Source organism: Pezoporus wallicus, unplaced genomic scaffold (assembly GCF_028554395.1).
Source record: "Pezoporus wallicus isolate ANWC-B61680 ecotype Strahan unplaced genomic scaffold, APGP_CSIRO_Pwel_v1 contig_4901, whole genome shotgun sequence".
NCBI classification, from domain to species: domain Eukaryota; kingdom Metazoa; phylum Chordata; class Aves; order Psittaciformes; family Psittacidae; genus Pezoporus; species Pezoporus wallicus.
Genome location: NW_026640354.1, coordinates 4,995,144 through 5,009,612, shown reverse-complemented (window position 1 = coordinate 5,009,612; position 14,469 = coordinate 4,995,144). Strand labels below are relative to the sequence as shown.

General features: G+C 39.3%; 1 protein-coding gene across 1 annotated transcript in view; it reads right to left on the bottom strand.

The window, feature by feature from the left end:
- Positions 1-14,469, bottom strand: part of EYS (eyes shut homolog) — a gene marked incomplete at its 3' end in the record, with an annotated part of 771,151 nt that overhangs the window by 677,046 nt on the left and 79,636 nt on the right. The window contains exons 7-8 of the mRNA XM_057418821.1: positions 4,846-4,950; positions 4,436-4,575 (exon numbers count right to left, since the gene is read on the bottom strand). Coding sequence (XP_057274804.1) covers positions 4,436-4,575; positions 4,846-4,950 — 245 coding nt within the window. The remainder of the gene's footprint in view (positions 1-4,435; positions 4,576-4,845; positions 4,951-14,469) is intronic.

The window sequence follows — 14,469 nt, the reverse complement described above, 5'->3', positions numbered from 1 at the left end:
TGCAGTCTCATATGTTTCCACTATGTTTCCTTTTATTCAACTTTGATACTCTGGCTTCTGACAATTAAACATTATTTTTGCATTCTGCAAGTGAAGTGAGTATTGTGAGAGCAGTTTCTAAGACGCAAACTTTGTAGAGAACTATAGAGAAAAAATATTTCTACAGAGAAAAAATATTTCTACAGATGGCTATATTGCTTAACATCTAAAACCCTACCTACCTACAATGCCTACTACCACTAGTAATTGAAAAGTCATTGAATCTCTTATCTTGGAGATTAATTTACCATAACAATTCTGAAGTTCACAGATGTCACTTGTAATCTGCAAATATACACAATAAATTCCATCCTATTTTTCAGATAATTTCTCCAAGGTGATGTCAGACTCTTTTGATCAGGAAACTACCCTTAAAATAACTCAGCATAAGTATCTTACCTGCTTTATACCAAGCTAGAACAGGTGCACTGTTTCACTAGCTTACTTATGAGATTACTGTTTGAGAAACTCATGCATTTCAAGTTTTCTAAAAGCTTTTTATTTTTGCTATTTCTATTCTTGCTACCAAAAGAAAATAAATTGCCTTGAAATTATTGGTTTCTGGCAATTTTTTATTTGTTACTTTATTACAAGTAACACTTTTCCCAGAAACTATAAATGAAGTATTATTAGTTTCCTTTAGAGAAATAAAAAAGGCTTTATTTCTAATTTTTTAATGCACATAACGGTAGAAAATATATAATAATGTATGCTTTATCCTCATTTTCCTGTCTTCACTCTCTTGTGCAAGGTTTTCAACGATAAACACATAGTGATTCAAAGCCAGCCTCCTCCAAATAGGGCAGCAAGGAGGTCACACAGCAAGCTCACTACCTTGGAAATAAGGAAAGCAGACTTTGGCCTCTTCAGGGATCTGTTAGATGGAGTACCATGGAATAAAGCCCTGGAAGGAAGAGGGGCCCAGGAAAAATGGTTAATACTCAAGGACTGCATCCTCCAAGCTCAGCAGCGATGAATCCCAACAAAGAGGAAGTCATGTAGAAACATCAAGAGGCCGGCACAGATGAAGAAGGAGCTCCTGAACAAACTTGAACATAAAAAGGAAGGTGGAAGCAAGAACAGGTAGCTTGGGTAGAATAGAGAAATCATCTGAGCAGCCAGGGATCAGATTAGAAACGCTAAAGCACTGACAGAATTAAATATGGCCAGACGTCTGTCAAAGACAAAAAGAAAAGTTCCTGTGTATGTCTGTGATAAAAGAAAGACTAAGGAAAATGTAAGCCCTCTCCAGAAGGGAATGGGAGACCTGGTTACCTGGGACACAGACAAGGTTGGGGTATTCTATGACTTTTTTTGCCTTCCTTCACCAGCAAGGGCTCCAGCCACACCCCTCAAATTGCAGAACACAAAGGCATGGACTGGGCAAATGAAGAACCACCCACTGTAGAAGGAGGTCAGATTCAAGAAAATCTAAGGAACCTGAAAGTGCACAAGTCCATGAGACCTGACAAAATGCATCATGTGGGACCTAAGGAAACTGGTGAGTGAAGCTGCTAAGCTATTATCTATCATATTTGAGAAGTTGCGGCAGTCCAGTGAAGCTCCCATTGACTGGAAAAGGGGAAACTTTTTAAAAAGGGAAGCAATGAAGACCTGGGGAACTACAGGCTAGTCAGTCTCACCTTGTTGCCCAGCAAGATCATGAAGCAGATCAGGAGGCCATTCCTGACAGCAAACATGGCTTCATTAAGAACAAATCATGCCTGATCAATTAGGTGCCCTTATACAATGGTGTTACAGCATTTGTGGATAAGGGAAGAGCGACTTCTGCCATCTAACTGAACCTCTAACTGTCTAAATACAAAGCATTTGACACTGTTCCATATAACATCCTTGTCTCTAAACTGGAGAGGCATGAATTTGACAGATGGACCATTTGGCAGATAAAGACTGGCTGGACGGTTGTTCTCTAAGAATTTCAGTCAATGGCTTGATGTCCGGGTGGAGAACAGCAATAAGCATTACTCAGGGTCAGTATTTAGCATTTTTTAGGCATTTTTTAGCATCTTTTTCAGTGACAGGGGCAGTGGAATAGACAACACCAAGCTGTGTGGTGCAGTCAACATACTAGAAGGAAGGGATGCCATCCAGAGGGACTTTGAAAGGCTTGAGAGGTGGGCCAGTGTAAACCTCATGAAGTTCAACAATTAGAAGTGCAAGGCCCTGCACCTGGGTTGGAGCAATCCTAAGCACAGGCTGGGAGGAGACTGGATTGACGGCAGCCCTGAGGAGAAAGTCTTGGGGGTGTTGGCTGACAAGAAGCTCCACATGAGCCAGCAGTGTGAGCTCATAGCCTGGAAAGCTAAGCATATTCTTGAAAAGAAGCATGGCCAGCAGGTCGAAGGAGGTGATTCTCCTCCTCTGCTCCTCCCTCATGAGACCCAACCTGGAGTACTGCATTCAGCTCTGGGGCCCCCAACATAAGAGGGACATGGACATGCTCCAGCAAGTCCAGAGGAGGGCTACAGAGATGATCAAAGGGCTGGATCTTTCCTGTGAAGACAAGCTGGGAGAGTTGGGCTTGTTCAGCCTGGAGAAGGCTCTGGGGAGACCTTAAAGCTGCTTCCAGTGCCTTAAGCAGGCCTACAAGAAAGCTGGTGAGGGACTTTTTACAATGGCATGGAGTGATAGGACAAGGGGAATGGCTTTAAGATGGAAGGGGAGATTTAGATTAGACATTAAAGAAAATATTCTTCACTGTGAGGGTGGTGAGGCACTGGCACAAGTTGCCCAGAGAAGTTGTGGATGCCCCCTCCCTGTAAGTATTCCAAGACTAGGTTAGATGGGGCTTTGAGCAACCTGGTCTAGCAGAAGGTGTCCCTGCCCATGACAGTGGGGTTGGAATTAGATGATATTTATGGTCCCTTCCAACTCAAACCATTCTGTGATTATGTCAGTCTATGAAAAGAACTAAAACACAAACATATCACTCATTTATTTTAGTTTCTATCCTCTTTCCCATAAAAAGTCTACTATTTATTTCCATTTTGCCCCACATATATTTCTCATACAGTGGATGTATATAGATGCATACATATTATTTTTTTACCTCACATGACATTTATGACTATGTATGTAATGTCTGTATGAACAAATTAAATATGTCTTAGGGCTTTTAAGTGAATATCACAGTAAAATGTTACAGTAGCTCTCAACAGCATCCTTGGCACAACATCACTTCTCATCCTAACTAGCCATAATGGTTATTGCATCATTATGGTATTATGCAATGTATAATAAATTTGCACTCAGTATGACACTTTAAATAATGAGAACATTAAAACTTAACAGATGCTGAACAAATTTAAATATAAACCTTTAAGCCAGTGAGTATTTAAGCATTATATTTCATACTCATTGGTGAGTGTGTACTTGTGGACTTTAAGGTAACATAAATGTTGATTTCTTCTATGTAAACACATTGCCTGCTCTGCATAGTATGTTTTTATGGTGAATATATTTCAATAAAAGGATAGATTAAACCTTTGAAACACTGGTTACCATGTTTGAATAGCTGTTTGAAAGGGCTACACAGTATTGTGCTTTTAAAATAACATAATAAAGCAGTGCAACATTATTTTACTTTATCTTGCATTGCAATGTCAGTAACTCAAGGGCCTGGGTCTGTAGTTCACTCTGATGTGAATGAATCCTAACCAAACCAGTAATTTTATTGCAAAGGTCACTAAAGTTAAGTGAGAAGGGTATAATCAATGCATCTTAAAGACATCTAGATACAAAATGGATGCTACTTTGGCCTAAGCATTGTTGATATCTAACTTAAAGATTTCTACAATACCTTGTATGTACAAAAATCCAATTCATCACTATATTGTGAGCATTTAAGAATAACTTGCAAGGATAATCTTGACTTTTTTTTTCTAACTGCATTTCCAGCTCTCATTGCAGTGTAATATTACTCTTGCTTTAGTTTATTGTTGATTATGGTATTTATTTTTGCTTTTAATGGAAACTAAGTTTTTGTCATTCTTTCTCTGCATTGATACACCGTCAGCCTTCTTTCTAGTAACTTTCAACCACATCAAACATTTCTAGGAAATTTCACTTGTTCATACAAGTTTCGTAACATTGCAGTAAGCAAGGTACTGGAGATGTCAGTGAGTAAACCTATAAAGAACAAGAAGGGCAGAGCTCAGGAATTACACAGTTTGTTGGACAATAACAAGACTAGTCACATCACGCGCCTATGGATACACGTTATACAGGAAAGGGTTGGATTAGCATGATAATATAACAAGAACAAGTACTGTGTTTAGGAAACCCATGGGAAATAAGGCTTCATCAGCTAACTGCTCTTGGAATAACTTGTTTGATTTCCCAAAAACACTGGGGGAAATGTATCACTTCATCTTACCTCTGTATTTCCAATACATGGTGATAAACATGTGTAATTAAATCCATGAGGTTTATCCACACACAGTGCTCCTGGGGCACAGCTTATATTGGAGAACAGGCAGGCATCAATATCCAGTTTACATCTTTCACCTTCAAAACCTGCACCACAAAGAGAATGTTTAATCACAGTTCATTCAGAATATTGACATTACGTCTATGCAGGTGTCAGCAATTAACACCACTCTACTAGAGTAATTTGGCAGTTTTATTTCTGAAACAAAGTGAAAAAATGGTATTCTTCATAAAACAAAATGTTTATTTATTGCATACATTAAAATATGTTGCTATTTTTATGATGTTATTTCTTAAATATCATATGATATTTTCTTTGTTCTGTTTAGAGAATAAAGTGCATTTCCAATGACTCACCTATAGGGCAAGAGCAGTTAAAATGATCTCCATAGTCAATACATGTTCCTCCATTTTCACACGGACTGGAACTACAGGTATCTATTTGTACTTCACAGAATTCTCCTAGGGTTGAAAAAAAAAAACCAAAAACAGCTAAACATGAACCATATTAGTAATACTTGTAAAATAATTGCTTTAAACCATCTGTCTGGAATATTGGTAAGAATTTAAAGACCCTGTGTAAGTTTCCAGACTCTTTTCTCTCCATTTCTATACATATAAAAAAGAATCTGAAATGGAGATAATACTTTACATTTTCTTTTAGGTCAGTAGAAAAAACAATTGAACTTGTAATGACAGTTCTAAATAAAATGTGCTGAAGAGAAATATAACTTTGGTGATAAGAGATAAGGAAGATGGTCAGCTTTACCATTTGTCATGGAAAACACAGAGGATTTAACGAAAAAAGCACATAGTAAGGTTTTCTCATTCTTTTTAGTACTGAAAACAATATAATGAATTCTGTTTAAAGGTTTTTGAGGTTTATTTTTTTTTTTGTTATTGGTGTGCTGTTATTCCTTTTTCCATTAACTTTTTTATTTTTTAATTTATTATTTCTACAGTGGGAATTAATCTTCACTGCCAATAAAACTAGAGGAAAGCGAAGAAGTTTTTCAAAGTTTCATAGCACAAAACTTCAGAAAAGGAAATAAGAGTAGATTACTGATGGCTTTACTATCAACTTCTTTGCAGTCAGTGATAGTAGCTTAAGCAAAACAAAACTGGAAGAGCTGTACAGGAGAAAAATGTTTGAGAGAAATGCACAGGGAACTGGGATACTTTTTTAAATCAGACAAAGGGTTCTGTAAAATGTTTTTTCAAAAGTTATAATTCAAGTTGACATTTTTCACAGGGAAAAAAAAGCAAAAAAAAACACAAAAAACCCCACCAATTTTACTTCTGATAATGATGTAGCTTTAAATTTTTTAGTCAGCTCCCATTTGATCTAAAGCCAGAGACAGCAGTACAACATGAACTAATAGTATAAAATCTGGTAAGTAAAGGATTATGTCTGCTTATGCAATGCATTTCTGCCATTTTAATTGACTTAGTCCAGCTGCTCCAGCCAATGAGCCAGCTTCAGTTGGAGCTTGGCTCAGATGCCTCTATACAAATGTCCGTAGCATGGGGAACAAACGAGGAGTTAGAGATGTGTGCATGTCTACAGGGGTATGATATAATAGGCATCACAGAAACATGGTGGGATGGCTCCTATGACTGGAGTGTTGGAATGGAAGGTTACAGGCTCTTTAGAAAAGACAGGCCTGGCAGGCAGGGATTGGGAGTTGCCCTTTATGTTAGAGTTTGTGGATCAGGGTCAAAGGGAAAATAGCGATGGGAGACATTACTGTGGGGATCTGTTACAGATTATCTGATCAAGGAGAACCTGCAGATGAAGCACTCCATAGACAGATAGGAAAAGCCTCATGCTCGCAGGCCCTTGTTCTCATGGGTGACTTCAACCACCCTGACATCTGTTGGAAGGAGGGTACGGCCCGGCACAAGCAATCCAGGAGGTTCCTCAATTGTGTAGAAGACAACTTCCTTCTGCAAGTAATAGAGGAGCTGACAAGGAGAGGTGCCATGCTTGACCTCATGCTCACCAACAGGGAAGGGCTTGTTGGAAATGTGACTCTCCAGGGCAGCCTTGGATGCAGTGATCACGAGACGCTCGAATTTGAGATCCTCGGGACAGTGAGGAGACCATGCAGCAAGCTCACTGCGTGGGACTTGAACAGAGCAGACTTTGGCCTCTTCAGGAACCTGCTTAGTGAGGTTCCATGGGATATAGCTCTAGAGAGCGGGGGGGTCCAAGACTCTTGGTTGATGTTCAAGGATCACCTGCCGCAAGCTCAGGAGTGTTGCATCCTAACTAGAAGGAAGCACAGCAGGAGGGCCAGGAGACCTCCTTGTATGGATAAGGAGCCCCTGAGAAAAATTAAAATGAAAAAAGAGGCTTATAAAAAATGGAAGCAAGGACAGGTGGCATGGGAAGAGTACAGGGATATTGTCTGGGAAGCTAGGGACCAGGTTACGAAAGCTAAGGCTCAGTTAGAATTAAACTTGTCTAGGGATATTAAGGATAACAGGAAGGGATTCTACAGGTACATAGCAAATGAAAAACAGACAAGGCAGAACATAGGCCCCCCCAGGAGGCTCTCAGGAGAACTGGCTACACAGGATTTGGAGAAGGCTGAGGTTCTGAATGGCTTCTTTGCCTCGATCCTCACTGGCAAAGGCTCTGACCAAACCACCCAAGTCTGGAAAGGCAGATGCAGGGACTGTGAGAATGAAGACCTTGTGCCCATTGGAGGAGAGGAACTAGTCTGAGATCATCTTAAAAATCTGAACGTGCACAAGTCCATGGGTCCTGATGAAATCCATCCGCGGGTCCTGAAGGAGCTGGCAAATGAAGTTGCTAAGCTGCTGGCCATCATATTTGAAAAATCATGACAGTCAGGTGAAGTTCCCGACGACTGGAAAAAACGAAATATAACCCCCATTTTCAAGAAGGGGAAAATGGATGACTCAGGGAATTACAGATGAGTCAGTCTCACCTCTTTGCCTTTCAAAATCTTGGAGCAGATTCTCCTGAAAGGCATACTAAGGCACATGAAATACAACAAGGTGGTTGGTGACAGCCAGCATGGCTTCACTAAGGGGAAATCCTGCCTGACCAATTTGGTGGCCTTCTATGATGGGGCTACAGAACTGATGGACAGGGGTAGAGCAGTTGATGTCATCTACCTGGACTTGTGCAAAGTGTGCAGTTGATGTCATCTACCTGGACTTGTGCAAAGTGTTCGACACTGTCCCACACAACACCCTTGTCTCTAAAATGGAGAGACATAAATTTGATGGATGGACCACTCAGTGGATAAAGAACTGGATGGAAGGCTGCATGCAAAGAGTTGTGGTCAACGGCTCAATGTCCAGCTGGAGACCAGTAACGAGTGGTGCCCCTCAGGGATCAGTGCTGGGACTGGTCCTGTTCAACATCTTTCTCTGTGACATGGACAGTGGGAGTGCACCCTCAGCAAGTTTGCTGATGACACCAAGCTGTGTGGTTCAGTTGATAGGCTGGAGGGAAGGAATGCCATCCAGAGGGACCTTGACAAGCGTGTGAGGTGGGCTGATGCCAACCTCATGAAGTTTAACCATGCCAAGTGCAAGGTCCTACACCTGGTTTGGAGCAATCCCAGGCACAGTTACAGTTTGGGCAAAGAAGAGGTTCAGAGCAGCTCTATGGAGAAAAACTTGGGGTGCTGGTCGATGAGAAAATGAACATGAGCAGTGTGCACTTGCAGCACAGAAAGCCAACCGTATCCTGGGTTGCATTAAAAGGAGCATGATCAGCAGGTCAAAGGAGGTGATCCTGCCCCTCTACTCTGCTCTTGTGAGACCTCACCTGGAGTACTGTGTGCAGTTCTGGTTTCCTCAGAATAAAAAGGACATGGAACTGTTGAAACGAGTCCAGAGGAGGGCCACGAGGATGATCAGGGGACTGGAGCACCTCCCATATCAAGATAGGCTGAGAAAGCTGGGGCTGTCCAGCCTGGAGAAGAGAAGGCTGTGTGGAGACCTCCTAGCAGCCTTCCAGTATCTGAAGGGGGCCTACAGGGATGCTGGGGAGGGACTCTGCATTAGGGACTGTAGTGATAGGACAAGGGGTAATGGCTTAAAACTTAAACAGGGGATTGGGTGGGGGGAAAAAAAGGTTAAAACAGGTTAAAACTTAAACAGGGGATTATAGATTGGATATAAGGAGGAAATTCTTTCCTGTTAGGGTGGTGAGACACTGGAAGAGGTTGCCCAGGGAGGTTGTGAATGCTCCATCCCTGGCAGTGTTCAAGATCAGGTTGGACGAAGCCTTGGGTGATATGGTTTAGTGTGAGGTGTCCCTGCCAATGTCAGGGGGGGTGGAACTTGATGATCTTAAGGTCCTTTCCAACCCGAACTATTCTATAATTCTATGATTCTATAATTAAAAATATAAAACACTTAAATTTTGTGAAACATACATTATATCTTTTAACATTCTGGAATGGAGTGTCAAACTAAGACCAAAAGACTGCTTTTATGGACTTCTACAAATTTAAAGAGGAATATACTTATTAAGGTCTTAATGCTGTGATTTGCTGTCCAGAAATCTCATTTTTTTGGGCCACCAGATGCTGAAACACATGTACAATCTTATGTATTTACAGATAAGTTGACCAGCATGCTATATAGACTGCAAATGTTTGTTTCGTTCTTTTGCTTCTCAGCCAAAAATAGCCCAGAATTAACATGTAAATTTTGAAACAACAAAGAGTATATTTTACTGAAGGTTTTAAAGCTTACTGTAAATATTACATTCATAGAGAAAATAGGAAACTAGATACTTCTTGCTGTTATTATTATAATATGTAATATTACATATTACATGTAATAGAATTATATTACATATTAAATATATACATATTAAATATATGTATATTTATATATACAGATATATGTGTAGATATATTAAATATACATAATATAGTATATATATTATATACATATTAAATATATTTATACAGATTAATATGTAATAATGTGTGTTATGTATAATTATTAATATTATAGAATATTAATGTTACATATTCGTATTTAATATTACGTGTTATATATTACATTATAATATGTAATATTACATGGGTAACTATGGACAACATGACCTTACATTCACAAGACTCACATTACAGTAACTGTAATGGCAACTTTTAGAAAGCCATGCTATGAGATGAGCTAGAAAAAGAGTTATAAACAGTCACTGCTTAATAGTGATTGGCAAATGGACATGGTGAAAAAAAAAACACAGATATTTTAGTTGCAAAATCGACTGAATGCGTTGAGGAAGTTGGTATCTCCCACGAAATGTGGGGTTTCTTTTCATATTTTTCTTAATGAGGTCTGGAAAGCAGAAAGGTGGGAATAAACTTCAACTCAATATGCATTTTTGATCCAATTTTTCATAGTTATTCATGATGATGGAATTCTCTTCTCCAAGAAACCCTTATGAATAAATATGAGTATAACCAAACAGGATTAAAGAATTATTTTGCTACAAATCTTAAATTCCTGTAATAGATGTTATCCTTTAAGCTAACTTTACAACTGTTCCTTCCCACAATGAGGTCAAGAAAACCTAGTAACTTCAAACTGTTATAAAATTTATTAGAATCTGAATACTGCTGAGAAATGCATAATTTATGGTATTAATATCTGATTAAGTGTTAAATGGATGTCAGGAGAGATCTCCACAGTAATCCACTTAGCTTTTAATGCCTAATTATCACTTCATAGTGAGAGAGAGCTGAATAATTGAGAAATGCAATACTGGTTAAACTCAAATGAGATTTTTGTGTGCAATTACGCATGTTATTCTTCTATCAGGAATAAGTTCAGCAGGTACAAGGAACAAAGGAAAAAATAAATTGTATAATATAAGAGGGACTGGGAATAATTTTATATTAAAGTGTTTACTGCTGTACTGTTTATTTTTTAAAATTACCTTATGTTCTCACAAGTTAAATTGTTTAACTACAAATTCAATTCCTGAGATATCAGTGAAATAAAGCGTGACCAGAAACGAGCACAAACTATGGTTACAGATGAACACCACGAAATATTTTTTTACTGCAATGGTGACCAAGCACTAGAACAGATTGCCCAGAGAGGTGGTGGAGTCTCTGTCTTTGGAGATACTCAAAAATCCATCTGACATAGCCCTGGGCAGCCTTGGGACCCTGCTTGAGCAGAGTTAGACAACATGCTTGTCATCCAGAGGTCTGCTTCCAACCTCAACCATTCTGGACCTGGAGCTGGACAAAACTGGTCTTAAGGGTAACAAGAAATAGTATTTCATTTATGTAAGAGCAACCATAAAAAGTAAATTCAGATATAAAATATAATTGCAGCTCAATGAAGTGTAAAAACATTTAAGCAGATATACAGAAATGATCCCAAGCAGATCCTAGAGAGATGAAGAAACCACTAGTATGATCATATTCCACTAGTATGATCATATTCCTCCCAAGGAAGGACTGTAGATTCTGTAACACTGCCCCCAACACCACCACCATGAAATCAGACCTGCCCCAATTATTATATTTTTAATATTCCAGTTACATTACCAATAAATTCTTGGCTTTATAGACATATATTTTTCCCTTGCCTATAACCAAGATTGTGACCTGCTGTAGTTTAAGCTCATCCGGTCACTCAGGAACCACACAGCTGTTCGCTCACTCCCACCACCCCCACCCCCCCCTTCCCCCTGCTCCAGGAGGGATGGGGAGGAGAATCAAAAGAATGTAACTCCCACAGGATGAGATAAGAACAGTTTAGTAACTAAGGTATAACACAAATCACTACTGCTACCACCAATAATAATAATAAGGAAATAACAAGGGAAGAGAATACAACCACTCACCACTGCCCGACCAATATGCAGCCCAACCCAAACAGCAATCCAGCCCTTTCAGGTAACTGCCCCCAGTTTACATACGGGGCATGACATGCTCTGGTATGGAATACCTCTTTGGCTAGTTTGGGTCAGGTGTCCTGTCTCTGATTTCTCCCAGCTTCTGCTCCTCCCTGGCAGAGCATGAGACTCAGAAAGTCTTTGGTCAGGCTAAATATTACTGAGCAACAACTAAAAATGATAGTGCTATCACTGCTGTTGCCAGGCTGAAAGTCAAAAACACAGCACTGCACAAGCTACTAAGGAGAAAAATGACTGCTACTGCTGAACCCAGGACATGACCACAACAGAGTCAGCTAGGTCTCTGTACATACTAGTAGGCCTGATTTTAAAAACAATTTCCTGAAGGTCCTTATAAAGAATGCAACTTGTAGTTGCCTTCCATACTGCAGAGTACACAAAAGTCAGCACTTTCAATAAGGGTGTTTCGTTTTTAACTGACCCAAACATCTTAAGCAATAAAATCAGAATTTGCTTTCTTTAGGACTTTAGCTGCATTTCTAGACATGTTTTTGTTTTTTGCTTTGTTCCATTTTTGCACTTCTGCTCTCATTTTAATGAATAAGATGATCTCAAGGTCTTTTCCAACCCTAACCATTTTATGATTCTATGATTCTAATATGACCACTTTTTTGGCAGAAACTATGTAAAAAAACAGTATGCTAATAAAGAGTATATATATCTACACTGAGCATTTCCGTTTCCATATTTTATATGGCAACAAGCTTATCAAGCAAAATATCTTACATGACCTAATACTTTTCTTCAGTATTGAGTCTGCAACATAATTTTTTTTTTTCTCTAAAATTAAAGTCATTTTAGCGAACTACAACTTCTTTTTTCCGAGTGTAGTAATACCCAGTTAGATTTAGTGCACATCTGCACATGTGTGCAACTGCAGACATGCACATACACCCATTACTTTTGACCATTGAAATAAAGGTAGTAGGAGCTAGTGGGAAAAATCATGGCAGTCAGGTGAAATTCCCGACGACTGGAAAAAGGGAAATATAACCCCCATTTTCAAGAAGGGGAAAATGGATGACCCAGGGAATCACAGACCAGTCAGTCTCACCTCTGTGCCTGGCAAAATCTTGAAGCAGATTCTCCTGGAAGGCATACTGAGGCACATGAAAGACAACAAGGTGCTTGGTGACAGCCAGCATGGCTTCACTACGGGGAAATCCTGCCTGACTGATTTGGGGGACTTCTATGATGGGGCTACAGAACTGATGGACAGGGGTAGAGCAGTTGATGTCATCTACCTGGACTTGTGCAAAGCGTTCGACACTGTCCCACACAACAGCCCTATCTATAAATTGGAGAGACGTCAATTTGATGGATGGACCACTCGGTGGGTAAAGAACTGTCTGGATAGCTGCATGCAAAGATTTGTGGTCAATGGCTCAATGTCCAGCTGGAGACCAGTAACGAGTGGTGCCCCTCAGGGATCAGTGTTGGGACCAGTCTTGTTTAACATCTTTGTCGGTGACATGGACAGTGGGATTGAGTGCACCCTCAGCAAGTTTGCTGATGACACCAAGCTGTGTGGTTCAGTTGATACGCTGGAGGCACCTCGACACGCTTGTGAGGTGGACTGACGCCAGCATTATGAAGTTTAACCATGCCAAGTGCAAGGTCCTACACCTGGTTTGGAGCAATCTCAGGCACAGCTACAGGTTGGGCAAAGAAGAGATTCAGAGCAGCTCTGTGGAGAAGGACTTGGGGTGTTGGTTGATGAGAAAATGAACATAAACCGGCAGTGTGTATTTGCAGCCCAAAAAGCCAACCATATCCTGGGCTGCATCAAAAGGAGTGTAACCAGCAAGTCAAAGGAGGTGATCCTGCCCCTCTGCTCTCCTGACACCTCACTTAGAGTAATGTGTACGGTTCTGGTGTCCTCAGAATAAAAAGGACATGGAACTGTTGGAACAAGTCCAGAGAAGGACCACGAGGATGTAGATAGCACAAAATGATGAACGTGGTATAGACATTTACACTGTAGGCACTTAAAAATTAGCAATGATTTATTCCAAGAACTTTCCATTTAATTATTTTGAAAGACAAATTCACTCAGAGTAATTTTTATGGGATCTGCTAGAAACTGGAAAGTAGGTTTTCACAGATTCTGAGTATTTCCTCATTTTCATTTAAACTTGTGTAGAACTGAGCAGTATAAGTATTCTTAGAGAAGCCTAGGTATAGCAATTAATCTTTGTGCTTTTTAAAGTAAAGCAGTTACAGCGAATGAGGAAAGAGTAAAAAAAGGAGACACAAAAATAATGATAATTCTATTACAGGCTACATGAAAGATCTGTCTTTAGTAAAGTTGCTATCATAAATATTAGAATTAAGATTTAGTTAAGATCAATATACATAGTTTTTCAATTCCTTTGGAATAAAATATAATTGCATACTAATAAAAACAATATCTTGCCCCTCTATAGGTAAACATGAAAAAACAGGAACATGTAATTCATCCTATTGGTGGAGAGGTTTCTGCTATAGAGGAGATGAGGTGATTACAACTGGATAATCTCCACTGGCAAAAGACAGAATCCAGACAACCTGTTTAGACCGAATTATTACTTTTTAGATTGCTAAAGACACCTCATACTGAATTACCTCATGCATTGATGATCATTACCTCTCTCAGTATTTAATTAAAAATAAATGAATGATACAGCCATCTCAAATGGCAATTGGCTTCACAATGTACATATTTATCTGCAGTGGTATTTGGAAAATAATGTTTTAATATTATTTTTGTCAAAATTTGAAGTTTTAATGATAATTTCTCACTTATTTTACCTCCAAAATTCCTTGTCCCTCCATTTTAGGACGGTGTTTTATATATGCCAGTGAAGGTGAATTTTTCTTCTGAAAGGAAGGGATTATAAAAGTAAACCCAAGACAAATGTGGTATTCATACTTTTCTAATGACACAGATTTTCTAATTAAGATCTAAAGCAAATAGTTTTCATTACGTCCTGAAAAACAAAAATTTGCTGGGGTTGGAGATAACCAGTTCTGAAATTGGAACTCCTCACATACTAAATCTGATTGAGTGA